The 16,849-nt window shown below is 38.7% G+C and overlaps 1 protein-coding gene across 4 annotated transcripts in view; it reads left to right on the top strand.

Moving 5' to 3' along the window:
• The window catches only part of NRG3 (neuregulin 3), a 1,080,861-nt gene that overhangs the window by 1,049,107 nt on the left and 14,905 nt on the right, over positions 1-16,849 (top strand). For all 4 annotated transcript variants that reach the window (XM_063086301.1, XM_063086303.1, XM_063086300.1 and 1 more), the window contains exon 6: positions 30-156. In XM_063086301.1, coding sequence (XP_062942371.1) covers positions 30-156 — 127 coding nt within the window. The remainder of the gene's footprint in view (positions 1-29; positions 157-16,849) is intronic.

Genomic DNA, 16,849 nt, shown 5'->3' with positions numbered 1-16,849 from the left:
TTTACACACATGTTTATTGAAACCTGCAGGAAACAAGCTAAGCAAATCCAAGAGCAGCTGAAAGTACCACAGAATGGTAAAACCTACAGTCTCAAAGCATCCAGCACAATGGCAAAGTCAGAGAACTTGGTGAAGAGTCATGTCCAGCTGCAAAATGTAAGTTACACATCTGCACATCTCCTCCTGCGGCATCCTCAGTGCCCCCGGTCTGGAGGGCGGGAGCCTGCGATCAGACTTATATATATTTTTCAATACTTTATAGATTTTTGCTTACATCATCTTGCAGTTCTGTGTGTATGTGTGTGTGTGTGTGAGTGTACTGGGTGAAAGAGAGAAAAGTTAAATCTTGGCACTTGATTATAATCTGTAACTGTCATGTAAATTAATATTGGGTAGCAATGAGAGCTTCAGATGTTTGTCCCATTAATACTTATCAAAGGAGAAATAGTATTGGCACCAGGGATACAGCATTTCCTGCTGGAGGAAAACTTATGTATAGTAAGAAATAACAGCAGCAGACAGACGTGTGCCTGCTGAGATGGTTGCTGTTGCAGCAGAGGCTGAAGAAGGGGAGGCCCTGGGGAGGCAGGTGGGGACAGGGCTGGAGGCCACCTCACAGTGGAGTCTGGCTTGAGCTAGGCTCTAAAGGACATGAATGGTGCATCACACAGTCAAAGAGCTAAGAGCCAGAGACCAGAACACACAGTAAGAATGAGGCCAGAGAATAGCGAGATTGCTTGCAGCTGCAAGTTTCAGGGAACGAGAGGGGTCAAAGGTGAGAGGTGAGAGGTGACAGTTGTTGTCTTAGAGTCAGTCCTTCTAACACCAGGTTTTCATGGACACTAGAACTTGATGTTGAATGAAAACTCTTCTCTTGCATTCTTTGTAAAATAGTTTTAATCATTTCTAAAATATATTGCAAAACACTCAAAGACAAAAGTACACCGTGTAACACGTGCTGAAATATTCCTCTTGGGGTAGCAATTCATTGCCTGTCCCCCCACCCCAAAATTGCACTTCCAGATTCTGAGGCACAAAATGAAGAAACAAAGGCCATGGTGTAAACCTAGTGTTTGAGGATAATAGGCAATCACCAGGGACACATTCACACCCCTCCAAATGCTTAAGTCACTGGGAATTTATACATCATTTGTGATTCTAAGAAATCATTACCCAAAAAGTCACCATTATGATGTGCATAACAGATGTACTTAGATGATTTAATGTAGAATTCATAAATTAGAATCACTTCCAAGCAAAGTTTTTAAAATTTTTATTCACGGCAATGTGTAGGAATTGTTCTTTTCAGTAACAGAGAGAATGCCTTTGCTAATGATTTCTAATGAGCATAATCCCACCATCCTAAACAACTGCAGCAATGGAGGCCTTAAATTCCTTACCAACAGGTCTGGGGGAACACAAGCAAAGCCAGACACAAGTTAAAGCAGTAAGGACAGATTTTACTCAGTAATATACTACTGCAATAGGCAAGAGAATCCAGTGTGAACTAAGCTCAACTTCAGTCCTTACAGAGGTGACAGGGCATGTTAAAGGGGGAATGAGGGTGCAGGAAAAGGAGGGAGTGGGACCAGGGGGCTTGAGCAGACTTAGGGAAGTGAAAATTATTAAGAGCTGGTCAGTGTAAATGTGGTTAGGCCAGCTGTCTGCTAGTTGGTGATTATTAAAGTTAGGATACTATCTTCCCACAGAGACTAGGAGGCAGAGCCCCCATCTGTTCTGATAATTATATTTCAAAGGAATGGCATTCAGTTCTTTAAGAACTGAGCTGTAGGAGATACATACAGTCAGCCCTCCATATCCATGGGTTGCCCATTGTAGATCCAACCACGGATCAAAAATATTCGGGAAAAAGAAAATTCCACAAAGTTCCTAGAAGCAAAACTTGAATTTGTCCCGCACTGAGAAATACCTTGAACCCACATGGATGAAGTGATGTGTAGGCACTGTATCAGGTATTATAGGTCATCTAGAAATCATTTCAAGTACAGGAGGAGGTATATAGGTCATATGCAAATACCACACCATTCTATAGAAGGGACTTGAGTATCTGGATTTTGGTTTCTGTGGGGGGTCCTGGAAGCAATCCCCCACAGATACCGAGGGATAACCGCATTCACAGTTATGAGCCCTTTCTAGTAAATGCTCTAAAGAAGTGAGGTCAGGAGCATATCATCAAGCGTTGGCTAAAACAAACCTTAAATTCTTTTGGCAGCCTAGACTTGCTTTTTGTGGTTTTTGTCGGGCAGGCACTTTAAGGGTTTGGGACATCCTGTGGATGCAGACTTGAATTGTTTGAAACTATGTTAATGTTTGTTCAAGTCTTTTAGTGTGAGGTGAGGAACGAGCTGATTACAATCATCTGGGCCGAGAGTCTGCAGTTTTATTAGGCAAAAGGTGAGGCCTAAACTAAATGAAGGTTCAGAGAAGCCTGTCCAAAGTCAGGTCAAGAAGAGAGTCTTCATCAGCCCCTGTGCACCTCACAGGGTTGTGCTGCAGCCAGAGCACACACAGCTTTGCAGCCTTCTTTCTTATCTACCGTGTAATCAATAGCGTTTTCTGTCTGCTTTATGATCTCCACAAACGCATTTGGGATGATTGCATAATGGTCCACAAAGTGGCCACTTCACATTTTTCTCATCTGTCCCCTCCTAGTAGACATTCAGGTGCTTTCCTATTGTTTGCTACTATCAGCAACTCTTCACTCAGGTGTTCCCCAACCCTTCATTTGATTGGAATTTTTAGGATTGAAATTACATGAGAGAAATTACTAGCTGTGGGTGTTCCAACATTTGAAAGACCTTGGGCACATATGATTTTATTTCTTTTCTCTCTCCCTCTTCCCTCCTCTCTAGTCTGCCCCTCCCCAACATTTTGTGTGTTGGCACAGGATCACCTGGATCATTTCCTTGGGCCCAAGGAGAGTGTGGGGATATCTTTTTGTATTCGTCGCATTTTTGCATAAGGAGAGTGTAGGGAAAGAAAAAAAATATATTATTTCCTCTATTCTTCTAGGTTCTTAGTTGGTCTATGTAACAAAAGACAGATTGATAAGAGAAAAAAACCAAACAGATGTTTATTAACATGGGCATCATGATGCAACTTGAGTAACTTGAAGGGGTTTTTAGAATTTAGGCTTATATACCATCTTAGGCTAAAGCAAAAGGGGTTTGGGGCTTCTAGGTCAGGGAGGAAAGTTATGGGAAGGTGACCAGGAAGAATATGGTAAACAAGGGTTCTCTAGTAAGGTTTGTCATGCAGATTTAATTGCCTTCTTTATTGATAAGAGTTAAGAATTCTCCTTTTCTTGGTACAGGAGAGGGAGACATTTCTGCAAATGGAAATTTTCTTTACAGAAGGAAAACTTGTGCAGTTTGTAGTTTTTCCTGAATTTGCATGTTCTCAATAGCCTTTAGTTCAAAATAATCCATATGCCAAGAAGGCATATTCTGTTACCACTCATGAGCATGTATAAGACATTTTGCCTCTGAGATGTGTGATCAGCTAAGATTACACATCTCAAAGGATTATCAGTCTAAATGGCTAAGGAGAAATTGGGAGTCCAGACAGAGAGTAGATTTGAGAGGAAGTCATTTAAGGACCCTGAAAAAGGAGAGCAAGGTAGATTGAAGTGACATATGTGCATGCAGTCATAGCAGTCTACCCATTGCCAGGTTGGCTCAAGGGAATACCTGAGCAGGTCCCTTTAAAGAGACCAGATTGGGATGAACAAGTTGCTTTCCCAAAGGCATACATCATCTATTAGCACAAGAAGGCAATGTGGTCACTACCAATTTTGTTACATCTTTGTCAACATTTCCTTTGCTTATTTAATAGTAGGAAATAGCATTTCTTTAATTTAGTTTGAATTTCTTTATTTGAGAATGGAATATAATCTCTGTCCTCATATTTCTAGTCAAATTTCCTCTTTAATGAATTACTTGTTGATACCTTTTGCTCAAAACTTTATTGTAAGAGGCACATATTGGGCCTGGCTGGTTAGCTCAGTTGGTTAGAATGAGGTGTTATAAACACCACGGTTAAGTGTTCAGATCCCCATACGGGCCAGCCACCAAAAGAAAAAAAAAAAAAAGCAGCAGCACATATCAATTTGACTACAATTTTCCATACTGTATGTTTTGGGAGAAAATGGTGATGAAGAACAGATATCAATAATTCAGTAATTCAGTGAAAAGAAACTGAGCATTTTAAAAACATTTGCTTTTCTTCAATGCTATCCTTAAGAGACACAGTATAAAAAGAAGTATGTAGGACATCTGTGCAGTTGGAGCAGGTAGCACAGGAAATCTTAGGGAAAGTAATAATCCAATCAATGTGTGGCTAATTTGGATGCATATTAAAATGCAAATGTATTGAAGATAATTTGGGAAAGCATTTTTCCTTTGTGGGTTTATATTTAATTCTTACAGTAAGAGCTATGAGGAAATGCCAATGTCAACGATACTAACAACAACAAAAATGCTAAATGAACTAGTAACAATAGTAATAGCAAATAACCTGTTCTGCACACATACATAGTATCATGCTAAATAATGTAAATGGATTGTCTCATTGAGTCCTAACAACAAATACTTAATTCACACCCACAATGTGCAGGAGAGAAAATGGGGCTCAGCTTGAGAAAGTTCCCTTTGTCTGACAGCTAGTGAGTAGCTAAAAGGCAAACCCACATCCTTGTAACTCAGTGGTCCTCAACAACAGGCCAATTTTGCTCCCCACCCACCCACCCCATTACAGTCTGGGAGCAGAATACTGCAGACACGTAGTGGGTAGAGGCCCAGGGTGCTGTAAACATTTTACCATGCATGACAACTTCCCACAGTAGAAAATTCTTCTTTCCAAAATGTCAAGAGTGATAAGGAAGTCCTGAGTCCAACCTATTGCAAATTTGCAAATGTGACCATTAGGAAATTCTGAACACCCAGTTTTATCACCAGCATTCCCACTACAGGCATTTATTTCCACTACAAGAAAAGTGACAAGTTATCCGAGTACTCTGTAATCCTTGCCAGGGAAAACTGCCTACTTGCTTACCATAACAGGCAATTCTGTCTTTGTTCTATGTTGAAGCCCAGCTTAACTGTTTGAAATTCCTTGCAAACTGCAGTGTTTAACAAATGAATTTTCTTTGTCTGGCATTCCCTTAAGTTCATTAAACATTCACAGGAAAGGGTTTCACTTTACAGTCATTTAACAAGATGTGAAACACCTAGTCAAGCGAAGCAGCATGATATTCTGGAAGTACTTGACTCAGAAGCTGCAGAACTAGAGTGGATTATCCTGGCAGTGCCTTAGAAGCGTTCAGCCCCTACCATCATTTACAAATAAAGCATTTGTGACTCAAAGCATTTGTGAACTGATCGAATTTACTGTTTTCCCAGTGAATTAAGAGTTGGGGATAGATTTATAACCTCCAGAGACTTCAAGGGAAGGGAGTGAAACTTCTCAGCTGGGTTCAGGGATAAGAAAGAAAAGTCATCAAAAGGAAGATGAACAATTCTTCTCTCTTAAAATCAAGAGAAAATATACATAACTGAAAAGTAAGGGATGATTATATACCCTTTCTCACCATTTTTTTCTTTTCTTTTCTTTTTTTTTTTTAATAACCATCTTAAGAAAGACAGATTTATAGGGGGGAACACTGAATGAGAAGGAACTGGAAGGTAATACTTGCATGCTAAGGGAAAATATTAAGAATTTAATGCCTAATATAGCCTTATTAATTGGTAGAGAGGCATTTATTTATTCATTCTTGCTTATTGAACACTTGTATGTGTGGGAACTGTGTGGAGAGCTTAAAATATAAACAGAAGTGGTTGTTCCTGACATCAAAATGCTCACAGGCTGGTGGTAAAGACAAATATGTAAGTATGTACCATTTTATAATGTAGGTACATTAAGTCAAAGTGCCTTCAGAGAATGGAAAAGGACTTCTGGATTTGACTAAAGAGATCTCAAGGCCACTTAAAGTGGGTGCCATTTGAATTAAGTTGAAATTTGTGGGTAGGTTAGAAGTGGTAATTTCTTTGTAGTGTTAACTAAAGTTAATTTTGAATAATTCCAGTCTAAAACCTGATTTCTCATCTTAAAATATCAAGTTCTAACTTATTGATTCAGTATAGATTCATGCATTCATCTATTTATAAACTAAATATAAACTAAATAACTAATAAGCACAAGACAATACCTAGTAAGGACCAAGGATATGATAATGACCAAAAATGAGAATGTCCCTGCTTTCAAGGAGTTTACTGATTACCTTAGATGATACATATTAATCAAGTAAGCCAGCAAACAAATGCAGAATTATACCTGTGCCAAGTCCTACAATAAATAGTAAATGGCACTGTCAGAGCTTATATAGCAGGCAGGCTGAGGAGTTAATACGGCAATGAGAGTAGCAAAGAGTTCTCTAAGAAGAAGCCCATGTTCAGTCCCCCTGGCTGAAGCAGGCATCTGGTTGGGGAGGCTGTTGGGAAGGGGGTGCTTGCTGTGCCTGATGTCTGGAGAGGGTCTCTAGTTATATTATTTTGCTTTAGAAGAATGTGCTGAAGTTTGACTTGCAACTGTTATAGTTTTTCCTGCTCTGATGCATGGCGCCACAATTCTCAAAATAGTAGCAATGGTCAAGTTGTTTTCCATTACTTACATTAAATAAATAAAATCACTCTTGAAAACATGTCATAACCACTCAACTTCCCCATCCTGTGGGCTCATAAGTCAGATGGGCAATAATGAACTTTTTGACAGAGACATAGATGAGCTGGGAGCAACACAGACAGACATTTAAAAGCAAAATAAGATATTCACCTCCTGCCTTTTATTCCCTCGGGCTCCAGACCAGGTGGTTATCAGCTCTGCCAACATTGTTTTTCAACACAGACCCTACTTTCATTTAACCATCTGACTCAGGCTGCATGCGTGCAGGAGACCTGGAAACAATGATTTTGTTGCTCTAATGTCAACATGTGCCAGCTTCATTTGACTGTCTATTGATTTCAGCACTCCACCAACTGTGTGTTAGGAGCAAGGCAGGTGATGGGGCAGGCACAGGGAATGCCTGGCCTCAGCGCCCTGGAGTACTTCCAAGTCGGGCTTTCCAGGAGGCCCGTTGGAATGAGTGCTTCCCAAGAAATAACAGTGTTGACCCAGGCCCGTGAGGGTGTTTTAAAGGAAATCACATGGGCTCATGCTACGAGAATCGGTGAATGGACTGTGACATCTCCCCACTCATTACTAAAGTGACATTTTGTGCATTATACCCAATGAGGTTTTAACCAAACATGTGCACTCAAATGTGTCAGGATGACTGTAAAGGAAAGAACATGGAATGGACTGCCAGATTTTGTAACATTATAAAGGATGGCTAATAAGGAAGTCAGACAGACAGCTGACCCAAACACTTGAACTTCACTAGATATGATCTCATGGATAAAATTGTGCAGATCTTAACTCCTCCAAGGGATGACACTGCAAACATTTTGGAAGAAAGTGTGATAAATGTTTCCAGCAGAGAACGTGGAATGTCCAAAGGCTGTGATTCTGATCAGTTTAACTTTTAAGGAGAGTTGGTGCAGGTGAACTGTTTTGCTGACTGGGGCAAACCTGTAAAAACCAACCAAAGGGAGACTGAATTCTGCCTTTTGTCTCTAAACCTCTTTTTTTTTTTTTTTTTCTTGTGTACTTTTAAGCTTCTGCTTTAAAAGAAAAAGTTTTTTTTAAAAAATCTTTTACGTAGACCTTATTTTTTAGGACAGTTTCCAATTTATGGAAAAGTTGACAAGATATTACAGAGTTCTCCCATACTCCGTATTGTTTTTCCTATAACTGACATTGTACATTTTCGTATGGTACGTTTTTAAGTTAATAAATCAATATTGATGCCTTATTATTAACTAAAATCTATAATGTATTCAGATTTCCTGAGTTTTTACCTATTGCAACTTCTGCCCAGTCCCTTCCAGGATACCATATTACATTTAGTTGTCATGTCTCCTTAGGCTCCTCTTGGCTGTGAAAGGTTGTCAGATTTTCCTTGTTTTGATGCCCTTGATAGTTTGGGTAGTTCTGGTCAACTATTTGTAGGGTACCTCTCCACTGAAATTTGTTCTATATTTTTCTCATGAGTTGATTAGGGTAATGGGTTTTTTTTGTTTGTTTTTTTTTTTTTTGTAGAAACAGGTAAAATGCCATTTTTATCACACCACATCAAGGTAAACACTATTAGTATGATTTATCATTATTTGTGTTTACCTTATCATCTGTCTGAGGTAGTACTTGTGAGCTTTCTGCACTGTAAAGTTGCTCTTTTCTTCCGTCTCCTTTTGCATAGAGCACTCTTTGGAAGGAAGTGGCTATGCACAGCCCCTACTTAATGAGTGGGGGGTTAAGGTCCCCCATCCTGATAGTGGAGTATCTACATAAGTTATTTGGTATTCTACTGAAAAGGGTTTTTTTCTTCCTTCTCTCTTATTCATTTATTTATTCCACCATTTATTTATATCAGTATGAACTCACGGATACTAATTTTCTACTTTGATTTGTAATCCAAGTAGTTAAATACTAGTTTATTTCGTGATCAAGGTTTTCCAGCCTTGGCTATCAATAGGTCTTCCAGTAGGCCTGTGTCATTTTGATATCATCCATAGATTCAATGTAGATTGGGGGGTGAGGGGGGGCATTGTTGAACACTACAAGGTGCTACAGGCTCACGTTGTATGTTTCCTGCCTCAGTCCTAGAATCAGTCATTTTCCCAGGAGCCCTGGTTCCTTTCATTGCAGAATGCTGCTGGAAACCAAGATCTTAGAGTTAGTTGTACACATGCTCATTGCTACTGGGATGCCCTGGCTTCTGGGCCCTCTCAACAGAAAGATTAAAGACTATATATATTATGTAATATTATATATATAATATGGATTAAAGATATATTTTATATATATATATATATACACACACACTAACACTTATCTGTAAATATTTATTTATGTAACCGTCTGTATCTATATTGGGCTAAACATGAATTCATACTGATGTCTCCTCCCCTTTCTGATCCATTACCACATGGATCATTTTAGCAGCCTGCTATTGCTTGTCTATAAATTTCCGCCCAACAGTGAAAGACCAGGCTCTACCTATTCACCACGCATTCACTCGTCTGCTCAGGGACAGAATGCGTATGCAGCAGTGTCAGGGTAGTTTCGCCATGCCTCTGTGCCGTACAATTTTAACAGCAAGGCAGTGCTTATGTGCACAGCTTCGCCCTTACTCTTACAGACTCCACTCCCAAAGCTGTTAAGGCCCCTACCCCCCACCTCCCACTGATGCTCTTTTATTTATCTGTAATCCAGTTACATCCCCTTGTCATAGTCTGCATTCCTTCCTGGGTCCCCAGGCCTCCTAAGTGATACTGCATTAATGCTGTTCATAGCTGTGTTTCTTCAACAGATACAGGACTATTAAGGTTACCCATTTCCCCTTGTATGAATTTTGGTGGTTTAGATCTTTCAAGAAATTGGTCCATTACAACTAACATCAAATTGGAGGAAATACCATTACTCAGAGGTTCTCTCATCAACTTTTTTCTATCTATAGGAGCAGTCGTGATGGCCTCTCTTTTACTTCTGTTATTGGTAATATTTGAGTCTTCTCTGTTGTTGTTTTTTTTCTTCTGAGTTAACCTGACCAGAGATTTACCAACCTTGAAATTTTCAAAGGATCAGCTCTGCTTTTGTGGGTTTTTCTCTATTGTTTTGCTGTTTTCATTCCATTGATTTCTTCTCAATTTTTTTATTATTATTTCTTTTTTTCTGCTTGTTTTAGGCTTAAATTGCTCTTTTTTTCTCTAGTTTCCTAAGGTAGAAATTCAGATTTTTTTTTCATTTTCATTCTTTTTTTAAAATAAATTAATTGTACTTTTTTTCAAGAAAATCAGTATATTCGACATTATAGAATGCAATCATTTTTGTGGCCCTTTACCAATTTCTCACTAACCCTCACTCCCGCTCCACCTTTCCCACCTCTGATACCCTCAATTTCGTTCTCTCCTTTTGAAAGGTCAACAAATTATTGTGATTGTTGTAAATTTCCTTCTCTTATACTTTCTTTCTGTTTTTAGCTCCCACTTATGAATGAGGACGCAATGTTTCTCTTTCTGTGCCTAGCTTATTTCACTTAACATAATGGAAATTTAGATTATTGTTTTGAGATTTTTCTTCTATTTAAACATAAGAACTTAATGCTATAAATTTACTTCTAATCACTGCTATCATTGCCTCCCATGAATTTTTTAAGTTGTATTTTTATTTTCATAATTTTATTTTTTAAGTATTTTAAAATTTCTGTTGAGACTTCTTTGACCCTTCTGTCATTTACAAGTGTGTTGTTTAATCTCCAAATATTCTGGAATTTTCCAGCTATCTTTCTGTTGCTAATTTCTTGTTTAATTCCAATATGGTCTGAGAATATACTTTGACTATATTCCTATTCTTTTAAATTTCATAAGGTGTATTTTATGGCTTAAAAATGTGGTTTCTCTTTTATCAGTGTTCTGTGTGAGCTTGAGAAGGTGTAGTCTACTATTTTGGAAGGTGTATTCTACAAACGTCTGTCAGATCAACTTGACTGAAAGTACTATTCATGTCAACTGTATCTTTACTGATTTCTCGGCCTGCTGCGTCTGTGATTTACTGATAGATATGTGTTGAGCTCTCCAAGTGTAGTAGTGAATTTGTCTATTCTCCTTGCAGTTGTATCAATTTTTGCTTTATGTATTCTGATGCTCTGTTGTTAGGCGCATAGATGTTAAGCATTGTTTTATCTTCTTGGGGAACTGACCTCTTTATCATTAGGTAAATGATACTTCTATCCTTCTTTTCCTGGTTTTCAAATCATCTTTGTCTGAAATTAATATAGCTACATCGCCTTTCTTTTAATCAGTATTAGTATGATATATTTTTCTGACAATTTCTGTTTTTTATTTGGTTTATTTTGACCAATCATAATTAAAGTGATTCCTGATACAGTTTGGTTAATATCTGTCTGGCATGTTTGTGACTGTTTTCTGTTCTTTGCACTTGTTTTACTTCTTTTGTTCCCTTTTATTTCTTCATTCTCTCATTTTAATTAAGCATTCTATATATTCTCTTCCCTCTTACCATATTAATTATTCTTCTTTTTATATTTTTTTCGTGGTTGCCCAAGAGTTTGCAAAACACATTTACAACTAATCTCAGTCTATTTTCCATAACACTTTAACACTTTGTAGCTAGTACAGGTACTTATAAGAGAGAATTATCAATTCTTCTTACCTGTTCTTTATAAAATTGCTGTCAATCATTAACTTGTGGTAATCACACCATACATTGTTATTATTACTTTGAACAAACATTTTTCTATTTGGTCTATTAAGAATAAGAATAATAAAATATTTAATTTACCTGTATCATTTTTCTGACACTCTTTCTTTCTCTATGGAGATCTGAGTTTCTGACTTATATTCTTTCTCCCTGTAGAATATCTTTTAAAATTTCTTACAAGACAGGTCTGCTGCTGATGAATTTCCTCAGTTTTCATTTGTCTGAGAAAGTATTTCTTCTTCACCTTTGTAAGATAATTTCACTGGAGATAGATTTCTACTTTGGTGTTGTTTTTTGGGTTTTTTTCAACACTAAATATTTCTTTCCTCTCCCTTCTTGTTTGAATCGTTTCTGATTAGAAGCCCACTGTATTTTTTTTTTAGTGTTTTCCCTCTACAGGTAAAGTTAATTTCATATTCTATGGCTTTTGGGGGGCATGTTATTTTTTCTTTCCTTTTTTCAATTTTATTTATTTATTTATTTATTTTTTTGGTTTGAATGTAACATGCCATTGTGTCATTTTTTGGTATGCTTTGTGTTTTGGTGTTCTGCAAGCTTCCTGAATTGGTGTTGTGATATCTGTCATTAACTTTGAAGTTCTTGGTCATTATTACTTCCAACTTTTTTTTTCCTGCTCCATTCTCGCTTCTTTTCCTGGTATTACAATAATGCATATGTTACACATTATGAAATTTTCTCATATATTTAAAATATTTTCTTCTGTTTTTCTTTTCTTTTTTTCTATTGATAAACCTATCAAGTGCACTCATCATTTCTGTTTTGGTGTTCTTGATTTCTAGCATTTTCTTTTGATTATTTCTTGGAGTTTCCATCTCTCTGTTTACGGTACCCACATGTTCTTATATGCTGTCTACTTTTTCCTTTAGGGCCTTAGCTTATTTTTCATCCTTATTTTAAACTCTCTGTCTGATCATTCCAGCATCTCTGTGACATATGAGTTATGTTGCTTACTTTGTGTACTAGTCCATTCCTTTTTCTTCTAACAGAAATATCTGAAACTAAGTAATTTGTAGAGAAACAATATTTACTGCTTACAATTTAAGAAGCTGGGAAGTACAAAGCCCAGGGAATACATCTGGTGACAGCCTTCTTCTTGGTTGTGGCTCTACAGCAACTCAGAGTATCACATGGCAAAAAGCCAGGGGACCCAGGAAGAGATTTGTCACAGGGATGGAGTCATTGCACAGCTTTTGCTAGAGCAATGTGGAACAGAAAGGTGGGGTCAGAGTCGCAGCAGAGAACCCTCACCAGGGCCATGGCTGGTGGATCCTTGGGAGTGGGACTTCCATGGAGACTCCAGAACTGTAGAGCTACCAGCATGCAACCAGCATCCATTCCACCCCTGTCCCCCCAGAACTTATATCTTTTCACATATAAATACATTCATTTTTTCCCCATAGACCCAAAGTTTTAATTTGTCCCAGCACTAACTCAAAAACTCCAAAGTTTTATCGGTGAAGTCAAAACAAGTTATCTACTTCCAAGATACAACGGTAGGACAAACATAGAGTACATATTCCCATCCAAAAAGGGAGATACAGGCCAAAAGAAAGAAGTATCAGGTCTTAAGCAAGCCCGAAACACAGCAAGGCAGGCATAAAATCTCAAAGCTGGAGAATCATGTACCTTGACTCCGTGTTTGGCATCCTCCACACACTGGTGTGGGGGTTGGTCCCTACATCCCTGGGCAGCCTTACTTCTATGGCTTTCCTGGTTTCCAGCCATGCTTTACCTGTTGCAGGCTGGCACTGCAACTCTGACCCCACATTTCTGCTCTACACTGCTCTAGCAAAAGCTCTCTGTGGTGACTCCATCTCTGTGACAGATCTCTCCCAGGGTTCTCAAGGCTTTTCCATACCTGCTTTGAAATCAGGATGGCACAGCTCTGGCATTCTTTGAGACTGCAGACTTAACACCACATGGATGCCCCCAAGGTTTCCAGTTTGCATCTTCCGAAGCTGCAGGTCCAGCCACTCCTGGGGTTAATTTAGCCACAGCTGGGGCAGCTGGAACTGCCAGGGTTCAGAGAGCAGCATCCCAAGGTAGTCTTGGGCAGCAAGCCCAGGGAGGGAGACTCAGGACTGTTCCCCAAAACTATTCTGTCTCTCTAGGCCTATGGCTCATGCTGGGAGGTGATGCCTTGAAGATCTCTGAAATACCTTCAAGAGATTTCTCCCTTTCTCTTGAACCCTTCCTTTTGTAGTAATCTCCTTAGCAAACTCTGGGCTACTCCCTTGGTTTCCTCCCTTGAACAGACTTGCTCATTCTTTATGTGGCCAGGATGAGAGTTTTCCAATTTTTTACCCACTGCTTCCTTTTTAATTATAAATTTCGGCCTTACCTCATGCCTTTGTGGTGCATAACTCAGCATAGGCTGTTGCAAGTATCCGTGCAGCTGACTAAATGCTTTGCTGCTTAGAGATTTCTTCTCCCAAATACCCTGGTTCAGCATCTGGAAGTTCCACATTCCATAAAACTTTTGGTCATGAACAGAACACAGCCAAGTTCCTTGCAACTCTATAAAAAGGGCGACTCTTGCTCCAGTTTCTGATAAGCTCTTCTTCATTTCTATATAAGACCTCCTCAGCATGGCCTTCAATTTCCATATTTCTATCCGCATTCTGTTCACCACAACTTAACCAGTCTCTAAGACATTCCGAACTTTCCCTGGTCTTCTTGTCTTTTAAACCCTCACTAGCATCTAGGCTTTTCCAAGATTGCTCCTCCAAATTTTTCCAGCCTCTGCCCAACACCCGGTTCCAAATCTGTTTCCTTATTTTCAAGTATTCGTTATAAACAACACCCCACTTCTTTGGTACCAATTTTCTGTGTTAGTCTGTTTCTATTGCTTGTAATGGAAACATCTGAAACTAGGTAATTTGTAAACAAACAATATTTATTGCTTATTTATTTATTGCAATATTTATTGCCAGGGAACACATCTGGTGATGGACTTGTTCTTGGTGGTGGCACTACAGCCACATGTCGTATGACGTGGTGAAATGGCTCAGCAAGACAACTAAGCTTCTCACGGGCTCTCCTTTTAATGGAATCCGAACCATGCCCATTACTCCATGAATAGATCAATCCATTCACAAGGGTGTAGTCCTCACATTCTAATCACCTCTTCAAGGCCCCTCCTTCAATTAACATAATAGGATTTCCCACCCTCCACAGTTACAGTGAGGATTAAGCTTCAGTGAGTTTTTGGGGGCAGGGTGGGTGGTATTCAATCCACAGCACTTTGTCTTTTCAGATTGTGGTGGGGTTTTTTTTGTTGTTTATTTTGTCTTTTAGATTTTTTGTTAAAAGGTGTGCATAATATATTATGATAGGAACCGAGATAAACACAGACCTTTAGTGTAAGGTTTTATGTTAAGTTGGCTAATAGTTTGGTTTTATTTAATGTTTGCTATTCAGGTAGATGCCAGGGACATTAAAATTCTCTAGTCCTTTTGTTTGTTTGCTGTTTTTGTTTTCGTTTATGGTTATTTATTCATTTGTCTCCACTGATGTCTTTGGGTATTCCTACAAGCTCCTTACACAGAGTCTGTGTCTTACCACTTTTTCAGCTGTGATCCAGTGTTACTACAGTAGAGCCCTGCTGATGTCGTGTTAAAGACTGGTGGAGAAGAAGTCTTCTGCAATCTTATGATTATATTTCATTTTTTTAGTGGGACTGTGTCCCTGGGCTGTGGCTGTCACATGTATTTCTTCACTTTTTCTCTCTCCTAATGTGGGGCAGCAAGGCTACAGGTGTCAGGGGTCAGGGAAATGCTTTTCCCTCAGGTGGTAAAGTCTTATTCATCAAAAATTAGGCTTTTGTTGGCGAGAGCACTCTGTGTGTATTTCAAAATGGTTACTTTTTCCCTTCCACTGGCAGAAACATGAGGTGATATTATTTGTTGTTTTTCTTCACTGTGAGAACCTCGTCCGGTTCCTGGAGGTAAAACCCATGAAAGTAGGGGTACCCTCCCTAAGACTGCATCCCCTAAATGATCCTAACTCTCATTCCAGCAAACATACAGATTTCAGCATCTTGTCAAAATTATTGCTTAAAGCATCTCGACCAATTTGTGGTTCCAGCAGACTCTGCTACAGCTAAGCTGATCTTGGTCATGATTCTCTGCATTGACCTGCCTCTCCAGATTCTAGGACGGTAGCTTGCCCTGTGACCCCAGTTATCTGATGGGTACAAGAATAGTCATTGATTTTCAGTTTGCTCGTTTCCTTCCTCCTCCTCAAGACAGCAGCGATGACTTCCAAGCTCTTGTCAAAGATGAACTGGAAGCTATCTCTAATTTTATATTGAATCAGCATTTATGGAATATCAATTTGAAGGGTTGCCAAGTTATAAGATTGTTTTAAGTGCTCCCACATGTATTAATGAACGAAAATATTACAAATGAAAACAACTATCCAATATGACAACAATCCAAACATTTGAAAGAAAAGATTTCGTAAAGATCCTTTATGAACATTATGAATAAGCAGGATAAGTAAAAGGTTGATTTTAATTTTGACTTTTATCCAGGATTTTGGACAAGGCCCTGCATCTCTCAGGATTCAAAGCACAGACTGTGAACTAATGGCCCCAAAGCTGAATTAGGCATTCATTATTTTTAAGAAGGAAGGAAGGAAGGAAGGAAGGAAGGAAGGAAGGAAGGAAGGAAGGAAGGAAGGAAGGAAGGAAGGAAGGAAGGAAGGAAGGAAGGAAGGAAGGAAGGAAGGAAGGAAGGAAGGAAGGAAGGAAGGAAGGAAGGAAGGAAGGAAGGAAGGAAGGAAGGAAGGAAGGAAGGAGTTACTGACTTTTATTGATTTGGCAATTTCTCTAGAAAATCTGGATGCTCCAGAAACAGTTGGCCAGTGTGGCCCCGTAGCCCTCTTCAGTTGCTGAGCAGAGACTTGGCTTTCTCTAGTTCACCACGGAGGTGCCCACAGCATTTCACCTGTTTCTGTAGTTGGGCCAAAGAGGCACTGACTTTGTCTTTTAAACCACATTATTGGAAGTTGTGAGGAAAAAAACAAATAAATCCTAATAAGTCTTTTGTAGAAACTGAAAGTCAGATATAAATTCAGGATGTTGGTTACACTTCAGTAAACACGTCTATGCATCTGACTTTTTCCATAGATTGTTCATAATACACAACTTTAATTAATAACAAAGCACACATGAAGGTATTTTCATCATTTATTGGATCTTTCTTTTTTGGTGTTGTTGAAAACAATTACTTTTTCCAAATTATGTTTATGTCTTCTTTTTATTCTGTGTCAATTTACTCCATTTTGCAAAACGTCTGACTAGCTCCTGCAGGTCCATTGTGTAGAATTCAGATTCTGGTTCCAGACATGGTCATTACTGCCACTATGAGCCTTATTTTGAAAGTACTTAAAAAGAAAATATTTAGTGGAACTTTTGAACTTATAAGTACAT

This window comes from Cynocephalus volans, chromosome 2, assembly GCF_027409185.1.
Source record: "Cynocephalus volans isolate mCynVol1 chromosome 2, mCynVol1.pri, whole genome shotgun sequence".
Classification (NCBI taxonomy): Eukaryota; Metazoa; Chordata; class Mammalia; order Dermoptera; family Cynocephalidae; genus Cynocephalus; species Cynocephalus volans.
The sequence above is the reverse complement of the archived record's forward strand: the minus strand, read 5'-3'. Positions and strand labels throughout refer to the sequence as shown.